At 39.8% G+C, this 21811-nt stretch overlaps 1 protein-coding gene across 1 annotated transcript in view; it reads left to right on the forward strand.

Moving 5' to 3' along the window:
- The first annotated feature begins 1460 nt into the window (after window positions 1–1460).
- Window positions 1461–21811, forward strand: part of LOC118227768 (nuclear receptor ROR-alpha A) — a 212837-nt gene continuing 192486 nt past the window's right edge. Inside the window, exon 1 of the mRNA XM_035418630.1 lies at window positions 1461–1614. Coding sequence (XP_035274521.1) covers window positions 1461–1614 — 154 coding nt within the window. The remainder of the gene's footprint in view (window positions 1615–21811) is intronic.

Genomic DNA, 21811 nt, shown 5'->3' on the forward strand with positions numbered 1-21811 from the left:
ATATTGAATGAAAACTTTCATTATCCACAGTCTGCTATTTATCAATGTAATTTGTGACACAACAGAAATCATATTTACCAAAAAATTATTTTCTGGCTTTGAAATTAAACTGTGAGATGTATACATGTGTTAGAGTACTATTCTTCTTTTGTAGGGTGCACTATTGCTAAATATGATCAATATAATAATAACAATAATCTTTCTTTGTAAATCATGCTTGGAAGAAGTAGTAATTTATACCAACAGAATCTGTAACCCAGCATGCAGTGGGACACAGGCAGGAATACATCCTGGACAGGTCGCCAATCCATCACAGGGCCCACACACCATTCACTCACACATTCATACCTATGGGGAATTTAGAGCCTTCAATTAGCCTACTGCATGTCTTTAGACTGTGGGAAGAAACCAGAGTACCTGGTGGAAACCACATGGACAGTGTGAATATGCAAACTCCACACAGAAAGGCCCTTGGTCTGGATTCAAACTATTTTCTTGAGGCGACAGCACTATTCACTACACCACTGTGCTACCCCTGACTGCCTCTACACTTCTCCAAGTGTCTAAGTTAAGCGTTTGTAAAATAAATACGTGTAGACCATTTAAGATATTAAAACACGGAATTGAAGTTTTTTTTCACTTCTGAGGCAAATCATTATTGCTACCTTATTTTTACATAGGCTGCTCTCATTTGTAGCCATAGACAAGTTCAGCTAAAGTGGATCTGAACAAAAGCACGTGTTCAACGTACAAAAATTCCAAGTCACTCACACATACAAAGCACTGTCTGAAAGTCATTAATTCAAACTTGCACAATCTTGGCCTGCCATTAAAATTATTTATATCAAAATCAGCTCAAGTTACAAGAAACAATATTGGCTATCTTAGCTGACATATCATTTGTCAATCTTAAAATATGTAGCCAATTGCACTTTATTCGCTTGAGCTAACATGTCTTTAACATGAAAATAAGATAAGCCAACGTGTGTGAGAAACACGACCAACTGCAATGACACTATCTTTCATGTGTTATCAGTCATATAGGCTACAGCTCTATACAACTGGTCATTATCAGTAGCAGTAGCACACCTTTTGATATCAGTCACGTTTAGAGTAAATCGCATGGACGTGCTAGAGAGACGCATACTGTAATTCGACATTATCCCCGACAGTTATTGCTGAGCAGTGCCAGTGCCGTACCCCCGAATGGGGATCATCCACTCACAGCTTCATCTATTCTCTCGGCTATTGACAACCTTCCCCTTTCAGTTGTTTGACTGTAGCTCTCACTAGCGCTGCCAGTGGACGACTGAACCCACACACCCTCCTCAATCTACACTCGCACATTGACATTTGATAGTTCTACTGTCTGTAAATTAGATAGTCGGGAGAAGTCTCGGAGCTTTGAAATCAAACAAAACAGTCGCGAAATATTACGACAGCTAACAAAATACACAAAAATGGAATCGCCTCCTGATCCAGCAAGCGACCCGGGCAACAGCGCCTCGGAGCCGGCTACCCCGGTCAGGGACACCCCGGTAAACCTGGAGACTCTCCGAAAAGCTGACCAGCAAGCTCCAGTACGAAGGCAAACCTGTTCCAGCACCAACAGAGGTAGGCTGGAAATATTTTCTTGCGAATATGTGAAATGTTGGATGAGCCATAGAATGAAAATGCCTTGCTAGATAGCGAGCTGGTGCGGCAACTTAAAAGTGCTGTCGCGTTGCTTTGGAGCACTTGTGTCGATAACGTACATTTTAGACAACAGTCACTCCTTTTCATTTATTTGTTTCGAAGTCCCGTTTCAGCCGCCGGGGACAAAAGTTTCACAGCTGCCTGTACAATTAACGTAGAAAGTGCCGCTGTAGCGTCTGATACAATTGACATGTCTACTCATGAGCGTGGAGTATGAGAACAGCAATTGCGAAGGACAGAATAGCTTGAACAGCTTGGCTGCACGAATTTTGGCTACTTTCTAATGAAATCATCAGGAGAGCAATATTTTAAATGTTAGACTACAGACGTTTTTCGCCTGCTAGATAGATAGGGTACAATGAATTTCCGACGTGTAACGTAGCCTACCGTAATAAATGTTTAAGGCTGTTCTGCACCGTTTAGGAAGTTAAGTTTTGAAAAGTAGCTAGCTACATAAAGTTGTCACTTGGAAGTAGCCCAATGTTAATCACTTATTTTGCACAATCACATTATTGAATGACCAAGAGATGGCAAACTGTCGATATGTGCACAGCAACAATATCAGACGCATTTGTTTCAAGCGCGGATTTGAACTCGTCGTTTATCTGTAGAAGGCTTATCGTGTCGTTGACAGATGATTGCGAACGTAGGCTGCTGTAGGCTATATGGCAGCTGGGAGGTTGGAGATCAAGTACAGTAGGATATATATTTTTAACAGTAAAGCCTGTTCAGCTATTTAAATTTTCATACACTCATAGAAAATATGGCTGAATGTGCACTGTCTGTGTTTTACAGTACAGACAGTGTAACCACACCCCCTCCAGACAGCCTCCGTATAGCATACGTAGCTCACTTGCTAGCTAGCTAACCCGGCCAGTAATGCAAGTAGTATCATATAGCGAAGAAGCGTGATATCTTAATGCAGCTTTACACCGTGGCATTCAGTGTAAATCAAGTTCATACATGAACACACGTCATTTTAATTTATTTTAACCTATTATGCCATTGTAAGCACAGTTTAATCTGTTAGCTACCTAGCCAGCTTGCTACGTTTCATTTGGAATGAAAGCTGGTTATGTAACAGGTTTAGAGACAGAGGGAGAGAGAACGCGCGCGCGAGAGAGAGTTTCTCTACGCGGGCACAAATATGCCATTTGCCAACAACGTTGCCGTTTTTTTAGGTGAATTTGTGGCTGCTCATGTTGCCGCTACAGAACAAGGATGTGGTTTCCCTTTAATAGTTTGTAGACGATGCGCATTTGTGTAATTAGGGGCAAAGAAGGTATGAATACAATGCCGTTTTGAAGATGTCCAGGTGTGACTATCGGGGTTTGTATCGTGCAACCTAGGTTACACACACTCCCAACCCGCTCTGACCCATACTTTTGCATAAGATCAGAGGGCACTGGGTGGAGAAAGAAAGACAGGATCGTGTTATGTAACTTCTTGGGGGGAAAAAAAGAAAAAGCAAGGGACCTATGCAGTGCAATGGGATGGCTTTAAAGACCTTTTCAGTTCTTTTTCTTGTGAGATACTGTTGGTAGATACTGCGGTTTCATTCATTTTCATTTAGTGTAAAATGTAGCCTGCACTTCCCCTTGCAAAAGTTAACTGCAGTTCAACTGTAGTTATAATTGTAACTTGCAGTATGACTGCAGTATTATGCGATATTTTGGACACCCCCCCCCCCTTTTTTTTAAATGACTGCGATTATAGTACCGTTTCACAACTTCATGTGCAGCACTCATGAAGCAGAACTCTTTTGTACTGCATTGTATGTCAGTTAAACTACAGTGTAACAATATTTTTTAAGGGTGGCCTGAATTTAATAAATGTTTGTCCTTTGATTCACAAGTAAATGTGTTTCCACTCACAAACATAGCATCATAAGTTGATTTTAGTTATTGCTGATCTCCATTTGTGAAGGAAACATTTGCGGTTTGAGTAGGCTACATGGACGAATAGTAGGCAAAGTTGTTAGTGTTGGAAAAGTGTTAGAAAATGAGCCTCACAGGGGCCTTTGACTTGGTGCATATCCATCCCAACAACGAACAGGTTGACTTAAAAAAAAATACAGACAAGCCTCTTTAAATTAAATTCCCAATTTCCTCTTTCAATTAAAAAACAACATATTCAACATACTTTAAACTACTCGGGTGTTTTTGTAATTCAGGTGATGAGTCTGTTGTAGTTAAGCTGCCTACAACTCTGCTACTTTGTGGGCACAAGTTACTATCCTCTGAAGGTTTTCCTCTTCAAGTCAGTTTATTTAGCCAGAAACAATGAAGAGCTATGGCTGTTTGTTGAGGACTACTTCTTCATAACACATCAGTTTGTCTGGCAGATGAAAACAGCAATGGTAAAATACCGTATAAGTGTCTTATACATAAGATTCTTGTACGTGGTGTTATACTGTGAGGTAAATGTCCTGGGCTGTTGTGACCATGTTCTTCCAGCAGGGGGCAGCTCAAAAGACATCGCTTCAGTCTACTGTACTAACTGTTGAGTGTGTAGAAGTCTTTGGGTGCATGTTTATCAACCTTTAGATCATGTGGATGCCTGATCCGCATACCACAAATATCAATGCATCTGCACTGTCTGTGTCTACTCAATGACACCCTAAAGCAAGACCTATATTGGCTTTCAATAGACAGCCATTTGAGATTCATATAGGCTAGGTATCCATGGTTGCTATATTGGCAGATTTTTTTGGCAGGTTTTTATTGGCAAGTTTTTTTTGGCAGTTTTATGACTGTGTTGACCCCCCCAATGGATGAATGAAAGAGTGAATGAATGAATGTATAAATAACGAAATAAATAAATCTCTGGTCTTGTCATTATGGAGCACTTAAGTAGACTTTCAACGCTGCAAGTTCTATTTGAGTCTTGCTGTGGGCTGGACTGGCATATGTGTTTACACTGCCCTGACAGGAGATTGATGGAGCATGGAGGCCTCGAAACCAGGCTCGGCAGAAAGTGCCGGAAAGTCTTAGCTGGTAGCGTGTGATGGGCTCCTGCAAAGGCAGCATAGTAGGAGGCTGTCACATTCCCAGATATCATGTGCTCAACAATATCTAGAGAGTGCAGGTTTATGGTGGCAGTGAGGTGTGATGAACATGTGACAACGATTGCAGGGTTTTTCCTCCATTGAAATGTTTTTTTTTTCAAGCCAGCTAAGCCATCTTTAGGAGAAAGTTTAAAACAATTAGAAATGGTCCATAAATTAATTGGTACAATATCGTCCTGAATGATACTACATTTCAGGTTTTTAAAGTTTTGACTGCTTCCAAGTTTACATGCAACTTGCAAGTTTATGTGCTAAATTAACTACAGTAGAATCAGCTTAATTGCATAAAAGAATGGAACAGACAGATTGCCAACCGTGGGTATCACTCAAGCATCTGCTATCGGTGTGATTTTCAACTGCCTGACTTGGCAAATTTTTGTGGTTTTGTGTGATTGTATAGGTCAATTGTCAGTTTATTTATCTCACATCTGCCAATCTTTAACATATTTATAGATCATTATGCAATGTAACTATGCAATGTAACTTGGACATACTGTAATGCTATGAAAATACACACTGGTTTATGCAAATATACAATCTCTTTACAATGGAATGACTGAGAAATGGTGCAGGATTTGGCAATTCTATGCAAATACCTGAATTATGCAATAATCCATTATGCAATTAAGTGGATTCTACTGTGTTAACCTACACTGTTTTTGCTGATTGAACAGAGAAATACAATTCTGAAAAGCATTTAATGATGTGTAGAGTAACAATAGTGACAAAATTATAGTGCAAGCATTCTTTGATTGAATGTATAAAAATAATTTAAATACAGTAAGCTGGCATTTGTGTAGATTCATTATGTTACAAAGGAATGTAACATAATGAATGTTACAAATGCATTTCAATTCCAAATTCCAGTATTCCTGTAGGATGACCTCCTTACAATGTGTAAATCTTTCTGTATAAGCTACGCAGTAATTTACACCCAGTTCTTGCACTTACAATATGTAACCCTTCAATAAATATTGAAGTTGTTCTCATTTTTTATTTTTGTTACACATTTCATTTTTGATAGACTTGTGGTGGTCTCTCGAAGTCAAGAACTTTACATTCTGAATGTGGCTACAGTAAATGTAGGGAGATGACACGTTGGGTTGACAGTGGTAGTAAAGCTGGACCGACTGTCACACAGCCAACACATAAGCCCTATTTTGAACCAGGAAAAACAGGCAGGCCTGACTTAGTGACTATACCCCTCAAGGTACTCTGTCTGAATTTCCCCAAAAAATAACCTGTTGTGTAATTGAATGTTTTGTAAAATGAGTTACAAAGTCAGTCTGGCCAAGGGCAGCCAACTTACAAATAAGGGTTGTGGTAATTAAATTGCCTTTAAGAATGACATCAAAGAACCTTTGAGAATTTAAGGTCAGTGTGGTTAAAGTATTTGTCTCACTTATATTTCATTGTTAGACTCATACTCAATGTACTCATTCTTATATTTAAAATTATGTGTCATTCGGTCCTGGGAATAACACTGAAACTTTATTTTTCATCATAAGAGTGTGGGTGCAAGGGGTAGCTGCATGATTTATGGTGCAGTGCATATTTGTGTGTGTGTGTGCATGTGTGTATGTATTTGTGTGTGTGTGTTGTGAGAGGGTGTGTCCATGCGTGTGTGTGCTTGTGTGTGTATGTGTGTGAGTGAGTGTTTGTGTGTGTGTGATTGCATGTGTATTTTAGTGTGTGTGTGTGTGTGTGTGTGTGTGTCGTGTGCGCATGTCTGGGGCTGTGGTGCTGACACATGTTGATGTTCACGGTGCCAGCTGATATCTCAGTAATGAGCCTGTGGCCTCAGGTCTGTAGGCTCCTTACACTGCTACAGCGGTAGGCTCCATGCTTCCTGGCTAACGAGAGGAGCTGTTGGGCTCTCGTTAGAGTGCACAAATTTTATTTTAACAGAGCACTGAAAGAATATGCAGCGGGACTGTTTTTCATGAGGGGGTATTCAGATCTCGTTCAGAAGGATTTATAAAGCACTGAACTCAGTCATCTGCTGTTTATTTGAACCTCTGCTGCTTGTGCTGGGAAGAAAGGAGTTTTTCACCCCTGGGTGTAAATGGGTGAAAGATCACTTGTTCATTACATCAAGGCTTTATCAGCAACCCCACTGAGTCCACTTGAGTGGCACAATGCTCTAACACACAGCAATGTACTAAATAATTGTGTTATGCACCACAAGGCAGTTGAATTATACAGTAACCTCCAGTTATCCGCTTGCATTGCACTGGTGCTGATATCGCACCATTCCATCTGTTGCTTTATTTTATTGCTTGGTCTACATTTCTTTCACTTTTTAATATTGCATTCAGAATCACAGTACAGTTGCTCCCTGCAATAACAGATGAATACAGGCATGGAGCTTTGTTCTATTAATTATTATCTAGTAGGTATTTAGATATATTATGATATATATTTATAATACATTATATATTTATATATACATCTTACATGTTTATATAATATATACATATATTACTAGTTACAAACATACAGCTGTGTATCGAAAGTTTGGTAAGAGCCAGCACCCAAGATACAATGTTGAACTGCACTGTTTAAGTGAACATAGTTGAAGTTTCTCATGCCTATGCACAGACAGGATGTGGTACACACATTTTTGAATATTGTAAACTTGTAAACAAAACATTTTGAGTCAGCTGAGTCAGCATGTCCATTCAGAGCGCTTCAAAAGTGTCTTTCCTGAAATCCTGACATACATTGTAGAAATGCAGAAAAGAAAAGAACTGTGCAAATGAAAGTAATGTTGTATATTTGAATCGTGACCCCCTTTTATTGGTTAAACTGGGTGTTTGGGCTTATAAAGTCAGCCAAGCCAGTTTCTCTTAAACCAAGCTGAAAAGTTGCGCCCTTTTGGGACAGTTTTATTTTGGAGTGCAACTCACAAGTGGCAGAAGTGGGGCTGGCAAACAAGAGTCTTCTGGTGACAGAAGCCGGATTTGATGTGAAATCTCCGGTGACAGCAGACTTCTCAGATCCATGTCCCATTTACAGAAGTTAATATCTGAGTAAGTTATCTGAAATATAAAGGGGAGGAAATCCTCTAGATGCATGGATAGGGTGCTTTGAAGAATTTTTAACCTTTCGCTCAACGCTGTCACATGCGCCGGAGACCTGCAATTCGTAGACCCACACTACAGATTTACTGGGATGCAAACGTGGTGACGCGGGAGTTATAGGTGTTGAGGGGACTCAAGGGATCATTGAATATCGTTTGAATCCGGACTCCCTTGGCTCCCCTGGTGCATTTCATTGATGTTTTGACATTTTTGGGTTTTTGGGCCCACATCATTTCCACTGCTGCGGTTATACGGTGGTCTTCACTTAAATTGGCCAACATCACTTATGTTTTCTGAAGACATAAGCATGAGTACTGTTTATTCTTGTAAGGTTCTTGTGCTGTAATTGGTGATAAATAAATAGGACATGTGTTGTAGATCTTGATAACCTTTTCTTAGACAATACCATTTTTCTTCCTTCTTCAGAAACAAGCTTTTATCAAAGGTTACACGTTGCATGCGTGTAATGAGATGAAACACATACACATTTATGTAATCCCCAAGACATTAACACATGTGAAGGTTGTATCTTTAAAGCACAAAGAGGCAACAGCATAGAACCTGCAGTGTTTGACCTGCAGCCACTGAGAATCTCTGCAATCTTGCCCTCATTCTCACTTAATGGAGGTTATCTGCAGTTTAGTCCACCAGGAGCATGCCTTAGCATGAATACAGGGCCAAAGCATTTGAAGCCACTTAACACTTCTTTAAATACTTCTTTACGAGATGTCAATTTTTATTTACTCATAAAGGAACATGTTGAGCATAAAGCAGCATGTGGAAAGCAGTTTCCTAAAATTTACTGGCTTTCTTTGCCCTGGACTTTACTGCCTTTGGCCGTTTCATTAGGTATTTCAGCTGTCTTGTCCTATAAGAAGCATTAGTAGTTTTGTTCTTTTTTTATTTCTAAAATCCAGTCAGTTACGTATTACTTTATGAATATGCTATGCAAAGGAGTTGGTGGAACCCAAACAGAAATTGAGTGTTTCGCATCTGTACTGTTTCTATTGTGTGGATTGTCCCATTGGATAAATTTGGTGCATGGGTGGCATTTAGGCAGGGTGATACATATTTGGCCATAGTGTTGCTTACAGAGGGAGGGATTTCAGTCAGCCGGATGTCTTGGTCTTATTATGCTCTAGCGACCCCCTTTGGTGTGCTAGCACAAAATGATCTGGTCTGTAACGGACTTCAGCATCTGTAGAAACCTTATGGCTGGCTGGCTGGCTTGGGCAGAGCATATTTTGGCATACCCTATTCTGGTGCCTGAATATTTTACTCTATTGCAGTGATTTAAAATAGGCAAGTTTAAAAGAAACTGCTGAGTAAGCCATTACTTGTAAATTACTACCACTGCTATGTACTACTACCACTACTACTAGTAGTACACTTAATGCTACTACTACTTCTACTAATGATAATAATTATGCCTAATCAGCTGGTGTCAGTTTTATGTTGTATATTACGTTGTATGTTGTGTATATGATGCATATCATTGCTACCAATAAATCACCAGTCTTATATTTAACGTGTTGTGCTTTGCTTGTGGTGCGGTTCGTGTTGACATCTTTAAGTAGGTGCCAGAGTTTAATATTTCAGCGATACACTATTTTGCACTCAGCAAAGTTCATTTGATACTTTTAATAAACAAAAAGTTTAAGGAGATCAGAGGATTAGAAGATTGGAGATCAGTGTCACTTGTACTGACTTGATATTTGATTAACAAGCAAAGGCATAATCTCATAAATAAAGTGATAGGGATCTATCCCTTATAGGCACCGGATGCATGCAATCAAATCTGTCTTCCATTTTGTCATCCTGAATTCTTCAAACACCCCAGTGACTGTGGAATACAGATTATGATCACACTCCGTTTTCATCGTCTGATAAAAATCTGGCAATGTTCTACACAATTTCTTGAGTGCTGAACCAACAAACTAATTATTCCAACCTCTCCAATTTGTGTGGTGTTTAATGTGGCCCTGTGGGAAAAACATAATTTAGTGCTTAAATTGGAACAATGGTCTAATGCAGTCATTGAGTTCAGCTGTGTTGGATGTAAACTTGAAGTCTTATTTAAGTGGATAAAATACATTTGCTGCCTAAAAGGGCCTGTTCATGTTGATCCTCGTAGTTCTTCCAGGAAGTAATAAAATAAATACTTTTCTTTATTACATATTTTTATCTTATGGTGGGCAGAATATAAATAAATAAGAACATGGATTTTGTTTTATTGCTGTGATCAAAAGCACTGTCCTCAATAAGCTGATGCTATTTTATTGAAAAATGTTGAAATTTTGCTAAATTGATGATGGATAGTTAGGCTCTTTTGTTGCCATGCTGCTTGCAGTATTTGCCAATATCTAATGATTCCAATTCAGGATCGGAGCATCAGTAACCACATCAAAATGTTCATATTTACATCATTTTTCTATTAATGGTGATGCTGTTTGTAATTGTTATAGCCTATATGTATATATAATACATACAGCATATAACAATTTTAGTTTGTGTTTGCTTTACAAATTGAATAACAATGAACAAGAATGAAGTGTTGATAATGGTATTAATGGCGAGACATGTAGCACAGTCCATAGAACAGTTGACTCGTGAGCCATATTCGAACCCTCCCTTGTGGGGGAGGGGGGTTGAGATCGCTGCATTGTACTTTCTCATCTGTGGTCTCTTCTCTGTCACCCTATCTGTTTTCTACCTGCCTCAGCAAAGCACAAATACACATGGAGAGCCAACTGTCCCACTTTCCTTTAAATAATGGTGTTAATTATGAGATTAATATTGCAGCTGAGAAGCATATGATTTCAGTACCCATTGGGTACCTGTAGCAAATTAGTTTAAAGTGGTGGCTGTTTATCTTGTTTGTTCTGCTTAAAAGGGTTAGTCACACTGATTATGGCTTGAAATGGAAAAAAAAATCCTTATCCTCTTGTGCTAAACAAAAGATTTTTTAAAACAAAACAAGCTTTATATAAAAGTTAGGCTATAATTAGCTTCACCTGTGATTTTATTATTTCATGGGTACAATTGTACAATTGTCTCAGTTTTTCATTATGAATTTCAATATCAGTAAGTGCATTAATTTACAAGTAGATTAAATTTAGGTAAAACAAACGGTAGTTATAATGCTATTAACTGCTGTCTTAAAATATTTGTCATTTTCAATGTTTGATTTTTTGAAAACACTATCTAGTCCAGTTGTGTGTAAATAATGACTCACTGCAGAGAGATTTGCATTCAGAAATAGCCAGAATTAGGCTACTCTTGTTAGTTTAGGAAGGGTACTTAAGCTCTCATTCATGAATATTTATAATTTATAGAGATAATAAAACTAAGCATCGGACTGCTGATCTGATCTAATTAATAATCATATATTCTGTCTCAGCCTTAATTTTTGAATGAAATAAAGTATTAAATTGCTGCATATATGCAGGGATGAATGTTTGCTTCAACAAAATAATGAAATAGTTGTATCTGCTCAAGATAAAAAAGAAATAATGATTTCCCACGAACACACATTTTTATTGGTTTTTGAAAGAGCAGGGGGTTGTAATTGCTACTGCTGATGTAGGCCTATATTCATTTGCTGCCATGTGTAATCTGTGGGCATCATGATGACATTAAGCATTGTAATGAATACCCAGTTTTAAATAAAATGCTGGCTTTTTAAAATCAATTTCTGTGGAGTACTATTTATTTGATTACAAATAAAGTGTGAGAATTAGTGTGGTTTGATAACCATCAAATCTGAACTAGTTGTGTATGACACTTTTTATGGCAATGCATAACTTACTTCAGCAGTGCATAACACAGTGGATCAAATCGTAGTGATGCATCCTCAAAGCAATCAGATCTAATATAGTGCTTCGTCCATACAAAGTCACAAAGAGTATCTCCAGTGGAAAAGGAACAAGACAGAAGTGATTATTACCCTCATATTCTGTTGTAGAATTAAGTGAACCGTTGTCAATTTAATGTCTTCAGCACTGGAGGCTTGATTGGTGATTGGGCACCCAATCAAAGAGACCGCTGCTCATTGGCTGTAGGGTTAGGCTACACGTGAGTGTGTCACAGTGACGTTGGTGTTTCACAGTTGAACTGGAAGGCCAGAGCAACACCAATCAAAACTCTGGGAAACTGTTAAGGAATTTGCTTTGAATAATTATTTAGTACTTGACATGTCTTCAGCATCAATTATGTCAGTTACCCATCCTCTGCACAGCTTTGTCTCACTCTCAATATTTGCCACTTTATTTTTCCTAATGCCCATAGTTAAGGAGTAATCATTTACACAATGTCAGGTTATTAAAATGCCATTTTTAAGTGAGGGACTCAAAATAGCTACAACGGAAATAGCAAAATGGAAACCCTGATGATGGCCTGCCAGTCTAGAGTGGGATATCTTTTTCATGTGATAAGAGTCAGCCAAGGCATGGGTTTGCTGTCACGTTCATCACGATTTCTAATCAAGATTCTTTATTGAAGAATACCCTCATTGATAAAGGGCTTTTTTGTGCTGGGATGAAGATATGAACCCGATGAAGATATGAACCCAATGACCAGATGAAAAACAGTGTTTGGTAATGTGAGTTACACCTAGTAAGAATTGGATACCCTGGCTAGACTTACATAACTATCAGTGTGGTTTCAGATTGCGTCGACCAAGACACGACCACACGTGGATTTGATCGATGCAATTTTCTCGGGGTGCATTTGACACGTTCATTCATCTTTCAAATTGCCTTGAGTACCTTACTTCACACGCAGATCAAATCGTTTGTTTTCGTCTGCATTAGTCAAACTCAACTTGTGGTCTCTGAATTTATACGTGCTCATTCGTTTCAACCATAAAGCATTATATTGTGCATTTACATGCAGAAAATGTCTTCTCTTTCCCATTTTAACTTTGTAGTAGAGGTGATGTGGTCAGCATATTTTTAACCTTTGCCTCAAAGAGTTACTAGTAATGATCGGCTAACTAGTAAAGTTCATGCTGCCTAACTTTCTAATATTGGCAGCCTACTCAAGAGGCTGGATGTCTTTGTATGTCTGATGTGTCTTTCAGCCTGGTATTCTGCTGTTCAGAAGGGAATGCTCATTTGTGGTCCTGTATGCATATTGTCACACGCTGTCAGAAGATGATGCTGTCACACTGCAGCTTCATAAATACGCTTTTCCTCACGTAAATCCCATAGTATCAGCTGGCCCTCTGGCACTTCGAGCACACGGCTCCTCTCTTTCCTTATCACTCTGCTTCCTTTGATGGAGAACGTTCCGGAAGTCCGAAGAAGCCTTCCCATGAAAACCATCCTGCAGGTGGAGATACAGAACAACCTTAAAACAGATAATGACAAATCTTGAGTTTTAATTGTGTAGGAATATTAATTATCTGCCTTTTCATATTATGGGTGTATTGGAGGGGGGGGTGAATTGGGGGTTGAAAATCTCATTAATTGCTGCGAGCTCTGGCAGCGATGTTTTGGGCTTTCTCACCTGGCCCTGCTCCATGGTGTCCTCTCAGAGAGCCACTTCATCTTTGTCAGGGACAGGTGGAAATTTTCAGCAGTTCTAATTGGACAAAGTGCCTTTCAAACTCCCTGCCATCACTCAAAGATCAGATCAGCAGCCAGCAGGCCCATCAATATGAGTTCTGTCTCTCTCTCTCTCTGTCTCTCCCTGTGTGCCAGGATCCTGTGCTCACCAGTCAGGTCCCCATCATTGCAATGATAAATAAAACGTACTGTGTATGCCAGCACAAACTTTAGAATACTTTACTCAAATAATGGAGGCTCAGCCAAAACCTTATTGTTTTGTTTTAATGAACTCTGTGTCTAAGGTTACATCTAAATACAAGGCTGTGATACAACCAATACATTTTAAATAACCATATACTAACATGTTTAGCATAGGTAGTTAACAGGTACGTAATTCAAAAGTATTTTGTGATCAAATTAAATTGACATATTCTCCTGTGGTTTTATAGGTATATACAATGCTGACATTTAGGTATGCCTAACAGTTAGTTTTGGGAGTTTGTTTATAAATCATCATGCAGTTTAATTAATGCATTCCTAAAATCTTAAAGCATCATCAGATTAAAATATTACGTTACTTGTAATACTATGCAATAGGCCTACACAGTGACAAATACAAGTAATATGATATGGAATATCTTGGAATGTTTGTCTTTGAGGAAACAAGTATAAATTAGCTTTTATGCAAAGAAGACATTTCCTTAAAAAAACAGAATGTATCCACAATACATTAATACACATTAGACAGAAATCAAAACATTGTGAGTAATTATGATGTGCATTTTTTCATCTCAAAGCTTTCTTTAATATAGAATGATGCATATGCTTATAGCATTTTACCTCATATTATACAGGGTGAAACAAGAAGTAACTGTACTGGATGTTTTAAATAATGCAAAAATATATAAAAAATGAAACGTAAACATAATAACGTAAATAGGCTATTTCTGCTAACTACAGCTATGAGCTAAATACATTGTTACATTGGTCTTCATTTGAAACATTTAGCACCTTGCTTATTTAGTTAACTAGATTTCACTGTATAGAGACTTTTGCACTACCCTGTATTTATTACTCATTTATTTTTAGCTTTGAGGCAGAAGTAATAATTTTAATTATTTCATTAGGCCTACATTAAGTGTTGTCATACCTCATTTCAGATAAAATAATTACTAAGTGATTTGCTTAATGATAGCGTGTTTGAGTGTCACGTGTGCCCTCTGGTTCGTGACAGGGGACATAGTTTATTACCAGAAAAACATAGACCTGAATACGTCTTCATGCCTTACAGAGATGATGACTGCGACGTTGTAACCAAGGCGGTATTTAAATCTCGAAGTAATAACAGCATTAATATGTAAAATGCTCATTTCCATGTAGATATTTGATTCCACCCTATAGAGTGAACAAGAGAACGTGCTGATGGAGTCTGGAGCCCGATAAGGCTGGATTGTGCCTGTGGGAACGTCCTATCAGACTGCAGCAGCGCACCTCAGATCCGCACTTTGTTTGAGGTGTGCGCTTCCTCCGACTGCATGCAAATGCAGGGACAAATTAAAAGATTATCTCAGGAAGGTTGTGCCAACACAGCCGGGGGCTCTCTGCATCTCATGACTCCTGTATCAGTTCTACCTCAGAGAATAGCAAATATTCATGAGTGTTACAAAACCCAGTGTGCATTAGATATAGGCTGTACCCACACACACACACACACACACACTCTCTCACACAGACCTGTATGGAACAACAATAAACCATGCTAAAGTATTATCAGGCCAGTCTGTCAGGGCTCTTTCTTTTCCATTGCTGCAGCTTGACAGTAATTCATCAAATCAGATGAAATCTAATGAAAGCAATTCTATATGCTCTCATAGTGCCCTATGCTAATTTGCAATTATGTTGTTATGGAACAACAACTGGATGAGTTTCCTACTTTCTCCTCTGTTAAAATATTAATTTGGCTTTCGTTGAGACTGCTTTGTGATTGTATTGTCACGGTCCATTGAAGCAGAACAGTCAGTGGCAGCCTTCGTGACAGCTCTCTCACGATGCTGTGGTGTAAAAATCGAACCCTTACACCTGAGGTTTTGCTTGGTTGTCACCTGCAGGTTCATTCACCTTGAAGAATAGAGCAACTGCATGTTGACACTATTGCAATAATCGCAAAGCCGCTGTCTGTGTGAATCATATTTTAATGTCACAGAGGAGTGTTGATTATCCATGTTCAGGTTGACTCCACCACATTTTGGGCTCTATTTTCGCAGTCAGTTCTGGTCCTGGAGGGTCGGTGCCTTTTCAGGTATTTGTTTCCACCAATTACCCTAGCTAAATGAGTTAATTAGCTGTATGCACCACTTGTAGATTAAATCACAGCAGAACATTTCATATAGAGACACAAAAACAGTTTTTGGCTGCCATTCATGCACTTATCAAGAAATGTAGCAATGTAAGGGACAGTTAAGTAATTAAGTTTGCACATAAGTTGCATTTATCAAATATTCATAATAAAGTGACAGTGTATTTTCGTATGTACGGTTCCCTACAGTCCTTCCAGGGCTGTGCAGTGTTCACAGTTTGATGGCACCTGGTCCAGCTCTGCTGACAGTGTTGCATCTTATTTTGCCTCTGAGGAAGAGAGCTCTTGGAAGCGTGCCTTTTGAAAGCTTTATTGATGCTTTTCAAATGTGGGTGGCTGAGAGCTTCTCGAGGAGCCACAGTGTTTGACAGGCCAAACAGCCCCGGGCTTGAGCTGTGCCAGTGCACTCCGGGATTTCATGCCTCCGCGCACGAGGTTGCCGCGCTTCTCTGAGAATGCGGCGAGCGGAGAAGCGACGTGCCAGCAGAGTGAGACCTGGCGTGCACCGTGCCGCTGCACCACACCTGGAGCTTCCGTCAACCGAACGTGCACGCGCTTCTTCACCAAAACAAAATACAACGCAATCACACTGGGAAGGAATTGGATGTATTATATTATCTAAGATACTTATCCAAGATAATTCAGTGTGAATTAGGCACATTATTAATTTGCACTACGAGATGTTTACTGAAGCATTTTGAGTAAAAGCATTACCGAAGAGTATAAATGCTGGGCCCTAACTTGTAAGGGTATATAGAGATATGTGTGTTCAACCAGAAAATTGTCTGTAGCTCTGGCATAAGGGGGCTTGGCTTAAACCAGCAGTTAAAACGGGAGAAAATGTCAGTTTTCTTGTCTAATTTATGGTTTTGCAGGTGGACATTGTTCTTTTAAAGCACAATGTTCAGCTGCAACTTGTGATTTCACCTCAACATATCATTAATAGTGAAGTAAAATAATATTTTGATTCTTTTTATAACCATGCCTATATTTTACAAACAATACTGACCTAGATGTTGTAAATTATTATCCATCATATACAGCTACATTTTAAAATAGTCTCTGAGCAACATGAGTGCTGGCCCTAGCCACACCAGATACTGCAGGTGCTGTGGGAGCAGACAGCACTGTCAAATCTCTACCAGCTTCAACTACTTCATCTTCTGTCCATTGATTAGAGTCAGAAAAAAAGCAATATTGGGCTGTTGCTAGATATCTGTCATGTCACTGCAGCTACCTGCTACTATGAGTCTCCCTGGCATGTGCTCCCTCCAACAAATTATGTTTTTTCTGGATGTGGAAGTTTCAAAGTAGGAGTGGACTATAGATAACTACTAGTGGACAGCATAGCAGTACAGGCTTTAGAGTTGCTAGGGGGGTTGTGAACTGGAGGGGATGTTCAGTTATTTCACATTATTGTAATTTTAGAGTAACAGCTGCCCCCGTTCTCTGCCTCTCATGTAGTAATATGAACCATATTTCCACAGGCTCACCTTAGCTTTAGGTTCAGTATACCTGAGGTGAGTCAGACTCGATGCCACTGCTAGTTGACCCAGGCCAGCAGCTTGTCAGCCTGCTACTTGAACAACAGTCACCCAGAGCTCAGGCGTGTCGAGTGCGAGTACGTGCATTTTCCCTGTGCTAAAATGCCTTAGCCAGAAAGCCTTTTACACTGCTTAGCTAGATTACCTCAGCCCCCTTAACGTATTATTGACAGCTCATGCTAGGAGTTAAGCAACAGTAACCTTTAGCTCCTAACCTGTGTGCTGAAAGCACTCATAGTCAGCTTCATTCTCCTGTCTCTTTTTGTGGTCGCCTCGTTAAAGACAGGCATAATGAAAACACGAGCATCAGGATTTCCACCTCCATTGCAAGCTGGAGTGCTGAGCAGCCACTCAGATTTATTTATAACAAAATCTATTCACAAACGAAGGGAGCATATTGTCGGCTGGTGTGGGCGTTCCCTGAACGGCTAATCTCCGAAGATGCACATTTAGCTCTTGTGCGCTAGGTGAGACTCAACCCGGTGGAACTACAAAACCACAGTGTTAAGGCCACATTAGAACGGGGCTCGTACAGCCAAGGCAGGGTAGTGGAATCGTGGCTGGGCACTGTTCTGCAATTGGAGTGAGTGGAAAGCAGACGGAGAAGCACGTCTGTGTGATGCGTCTCGGTGTCAGCCTCAGAGCATGCTGGGATTGCAGGTAGACGGTGGAGGACGGAGTAAAAGCCTTGGCGGGGGAGTGAAGCGGTGACCTTCTGTCTCATCATTTACACCCTCCCGCCCCCGGCTGGCGCCCTTCCATCCGCTCTGAAATTGCTTTGTTTTGTGGTAGGCGAAGACAGCTGGGCACCAATTGGACGGCCAGTTTCACAATTAAAACGAGCTCACCTGGACGCATCTTGCATTATCAGTTTGTGCCGTTGGGGGCCGGTGGTTATCCAGCATTATGACACGCAGGGCAAAGAATGTTTAGTGAATTCTTCGTAACACATTGCAGAGTCTGCACCAACCCTGGAATTAAAACCAGTCACTTACTGTATCCTTTTTCTTCCAATGCGAGGATTTCATAACACTTTGAAGTGGGGTTAGGTGGAAACACGCCTCAACCGCCACCAGTGCATTGTGCCTACCTGATGCACAGCAGCCATTTTAATAAAGTTGGTGGAATTTTTATGATCCTCTGCCTAAACCCCATGTGAAATAAATGTAGCGGCGCGTCAGGCCCGCCATTTGGAAAAACTCAGTGAAAGAAGCTGTGCTTGTGCCAGCTCCAGCTCCAGTGCATTCCGTTTAGCAGCAGGGCTAAGATGTAGACGGGTACGGTCGACCTTGTTGATTTAAAGAGCCAGAATTGAGGATCGTTCGTTCGCTTCCCTTTCAGTCTGCAGCATGCCTTGCGTTCTGTTGAAGGGAGAAGGAGTGAGAAGGGGAGAGAGTGAGGGAAAAAAAGGGATGGATAGAGGGGGAAATGGCGCTGGTATCTCACAGAAGCTCAGCGCTGTGCTTGCTGCCTGAAGCGTTCTGGAAAGGCATTCATTATCAGTCGTGGGCAGCGGTGTCATGGTTATCGTTATTAACGTTGTTGGCGCAGTTATTCTTGTTTTCTTATTTGTTGTTTTGCGGTAATGTACTGGTAACATCCGCTAACCCACCAGTTCTCGCGCTAAACCCATCACTTTTATTCCTAAGAGCGTTTCGTTTTTTTCCCTCTCAAGCCTTCAAATAAAATGTTGATTTGAGCATGTGCCCCGGTATAATTGGAAAATATTAATCTTCTGGCTTAAGTTCTTACATTAGTTGTATTAATTTCACTGAAAATATCTCTTGGGTAGTTTGATTAGGACATGGTTTAACAGTTGATTTTATTTGGACCTTTTTCCTTAAATCACTTTTTAAAAAAAATCACACTAGACTGTTCTGCAGTCATTCATATTATTCTTAATATTAGTAATACTCATATAGTATTTAATAATATTCATATTAGTCTGTTTCAAGTACCATGGTTCATTTTTTTTTAGTTATCTCCTATTCTCTTTTTAAAAACAGAAGAGATAGAGAGAAAAACATATGGGTCATCAAATACCTACACTGTTTGCCTCATTAAAGGTAATTTGCCTTCATACGTTGCCTGTGTTTTTGTCTGCGTCTTTCTGCTGAGGCAGATACATGAACAGTATGCGTAAAGGCATATAGGTGCTATGAAAAATCCTTGGCTGTGTATTCTGAAGAGTGGAAGGGTTTTGAAATGAAGTCCGACTGAGCAGAGCCTCCTGAGTGAGCCTAGCGCCGTTCCAGCAGTGACAGTTGGGCTGGGAATTGAACTCGCCGTGGCAACGTGACGGAAATTTGTGCTGAGGGTGTATGGGGGCCTCTCAGTGAGAGCTCACTAATGGTGGCCACTTTGAAACTCAATATGGTTATTTGAGGACATGTGTCTTTAAGCTCCCTCCAGCTTAGCTTGGCAGAACTTACTTCAGACCCTTCCTCTTTGCTGTCCTGCCCATTTTCTCTCAGGCGGGGGCGACAGAGGGGAGGTGGTGGTGGGGGGGGGGGGGTTGCAGTGGCCACTCCAGACTTCTGTTATTAATCACCAGGAGTTGCTGTTCAACTTATTTTAAAGTTTTATGGACTAGCTGTGTATGAAAACGGGGTTAATGACCTTTGTATTGAAGTCATTTTCAGAATTAATTCAGAATTTAACCCCTTGCATTACATTGCAGCCATTTAGCAGACAGTCTTACAAATGTAGGATGCCAATGAAACTGTACACAGCCACACTACTGAAATACTGTATATTGAGCGAACGGTTGTCAGACAACGATAACCTGGCCTGATGTGACTGGTCATCTTTTTGGGTTATGGTCATTTAAAATCGCCAGCGGCTCACAACATGTGGGACAGTGCCACGTCTACCGACTGGGTGTCTGCACAGCACAGGAAACCTCCCAAGTTCCTCTGTTCCCCATGGTGCTACTCAGAAATGGTTTCAGCAGCTTTCAGTTCCTGGACATGCGACTGGACACAAACACCAATCAAAATCCTGTAAGAGACACTAGGGGCTGCTGGGAATCGGTGTGCGTAGGCACATTAGAGAATCTTAACCTGCTGTCTGGTCAAAACATTCGCCTACGCCTGTGAGCACTAGATTGTGTGTAGTGCATGTCTATGTGTGCCTGAATTTGTGTGTGCACATATTTCATATTTTACATGCGTCATAAGTTGCAAACCAAATACGGCATTCTTCTTTTTATTTGTATTATTATAACTGGTCTGTCAGCGAAAATAAATGTAGAGACAGATGGTGAGGAAACCTTCTTCTTCCAAACTTGGTTATGAATACCCTCAACCCTTTGAATACCCTTTGTATTTTTTGGTGACAAAGAAAATTTGGTTTGTCAGAACCCGATGAATTACTCTAAGATTAGACGGTGATAGTCGTTAACATTCGTAACAGAATTATGCTTAGTGGAAAATTGCTATTATTATGCAACACAGGGAAATGAATATGGCTGTTGTTCAAGTACTAAGCTCATAACCGTTTCTCTGCTGTTGTGTATCTGGGCAAGCAGTAGCTTAATGGAGTTCAAGTGGGTGCGATTATCAGAGACCTCCCCAGACAGCCTTGATATTTCTTGAGTACCAGAAATATTTCATGGACCACAGGTTACAAACAACTGCATCGCATTCCTGGAATTATTTAATGAATGCTTTTTTATGAGCAATGAGCATACAGTAGATTTCTTGCCATAGATAAAGCATTTAGAAATTAGTTTTTTCATTTTAAATTTTAGGGCATTTATAGGCAATATGAATATAATGTACAATTTATGCCATTCCCTTCATTTGAATTGTGTGTAGTACTGTGATGTGCCTACATCACATTCTTCAGAAAATGATATTTTAATGAACGCAATTGTAATTCTTTGCAAAACTACTGTGTGAAAAAAAAGCTGTTAAGAAAATGTGTTTCCTCTTGAGTGTACATTTGCATGTTTCTCTGAATTCTTCACAGTGGTCAGATGCTTTGCTTTGTAGTATGTATTCTACCCGTACCAGCCACAGCCTGAGAAAAAATATCGATGACACTTAACCCTTGTAAATTGTTTGATTTTGTTAGTATATTTATTATTATTATTTTTCATAAAATATATTTTCCGTCTTATTGTTGCTATAATGTCGTTTTCTTTTAACTGTTCAGTTGTTTCCTATTAATTTAATTTAAGCTTTGGCAATATTTTTTTTAAATGTGTCATGCCAGTGAAGCATTTAAAATTGAAATTGAACTGAGGGAGAATCCATTTCCTCCAGCCTCTCATTACCAGTGAGATATTCACTCCAGGAGAGAGTGGAGGAAGGGAGGTGGGCTTGTCCTTGGATGTCTCCTTCCCCTAACTCCACTCGTCTCTTGACTTCCGTTTTTTTCTTCTTCTTTTTTTTAACTAGGCCATAGATTACACCCGTAAATTTGAGACACCATCCGGTGTGTGGAAGAAAATTCAACAGTGCCACAAGTCATTCTGAAGTGTAGCATACTACAAGAATGCCCCAGCATATTCA

Source organism: Anguilla anguilla, chromosome 5 (assembly GCF_013347855.1).
Source record: "Anguilla anguilla isolate fAngAng1 chromosome 5, fAngAng1.pri, whole genome shotgun sequence".
NCBI lineage: Eukaryota > Metazoa > Chordata > Actinopteri > Anguilliformes > Anguillidae > Anguilla > Anguilla anguilla.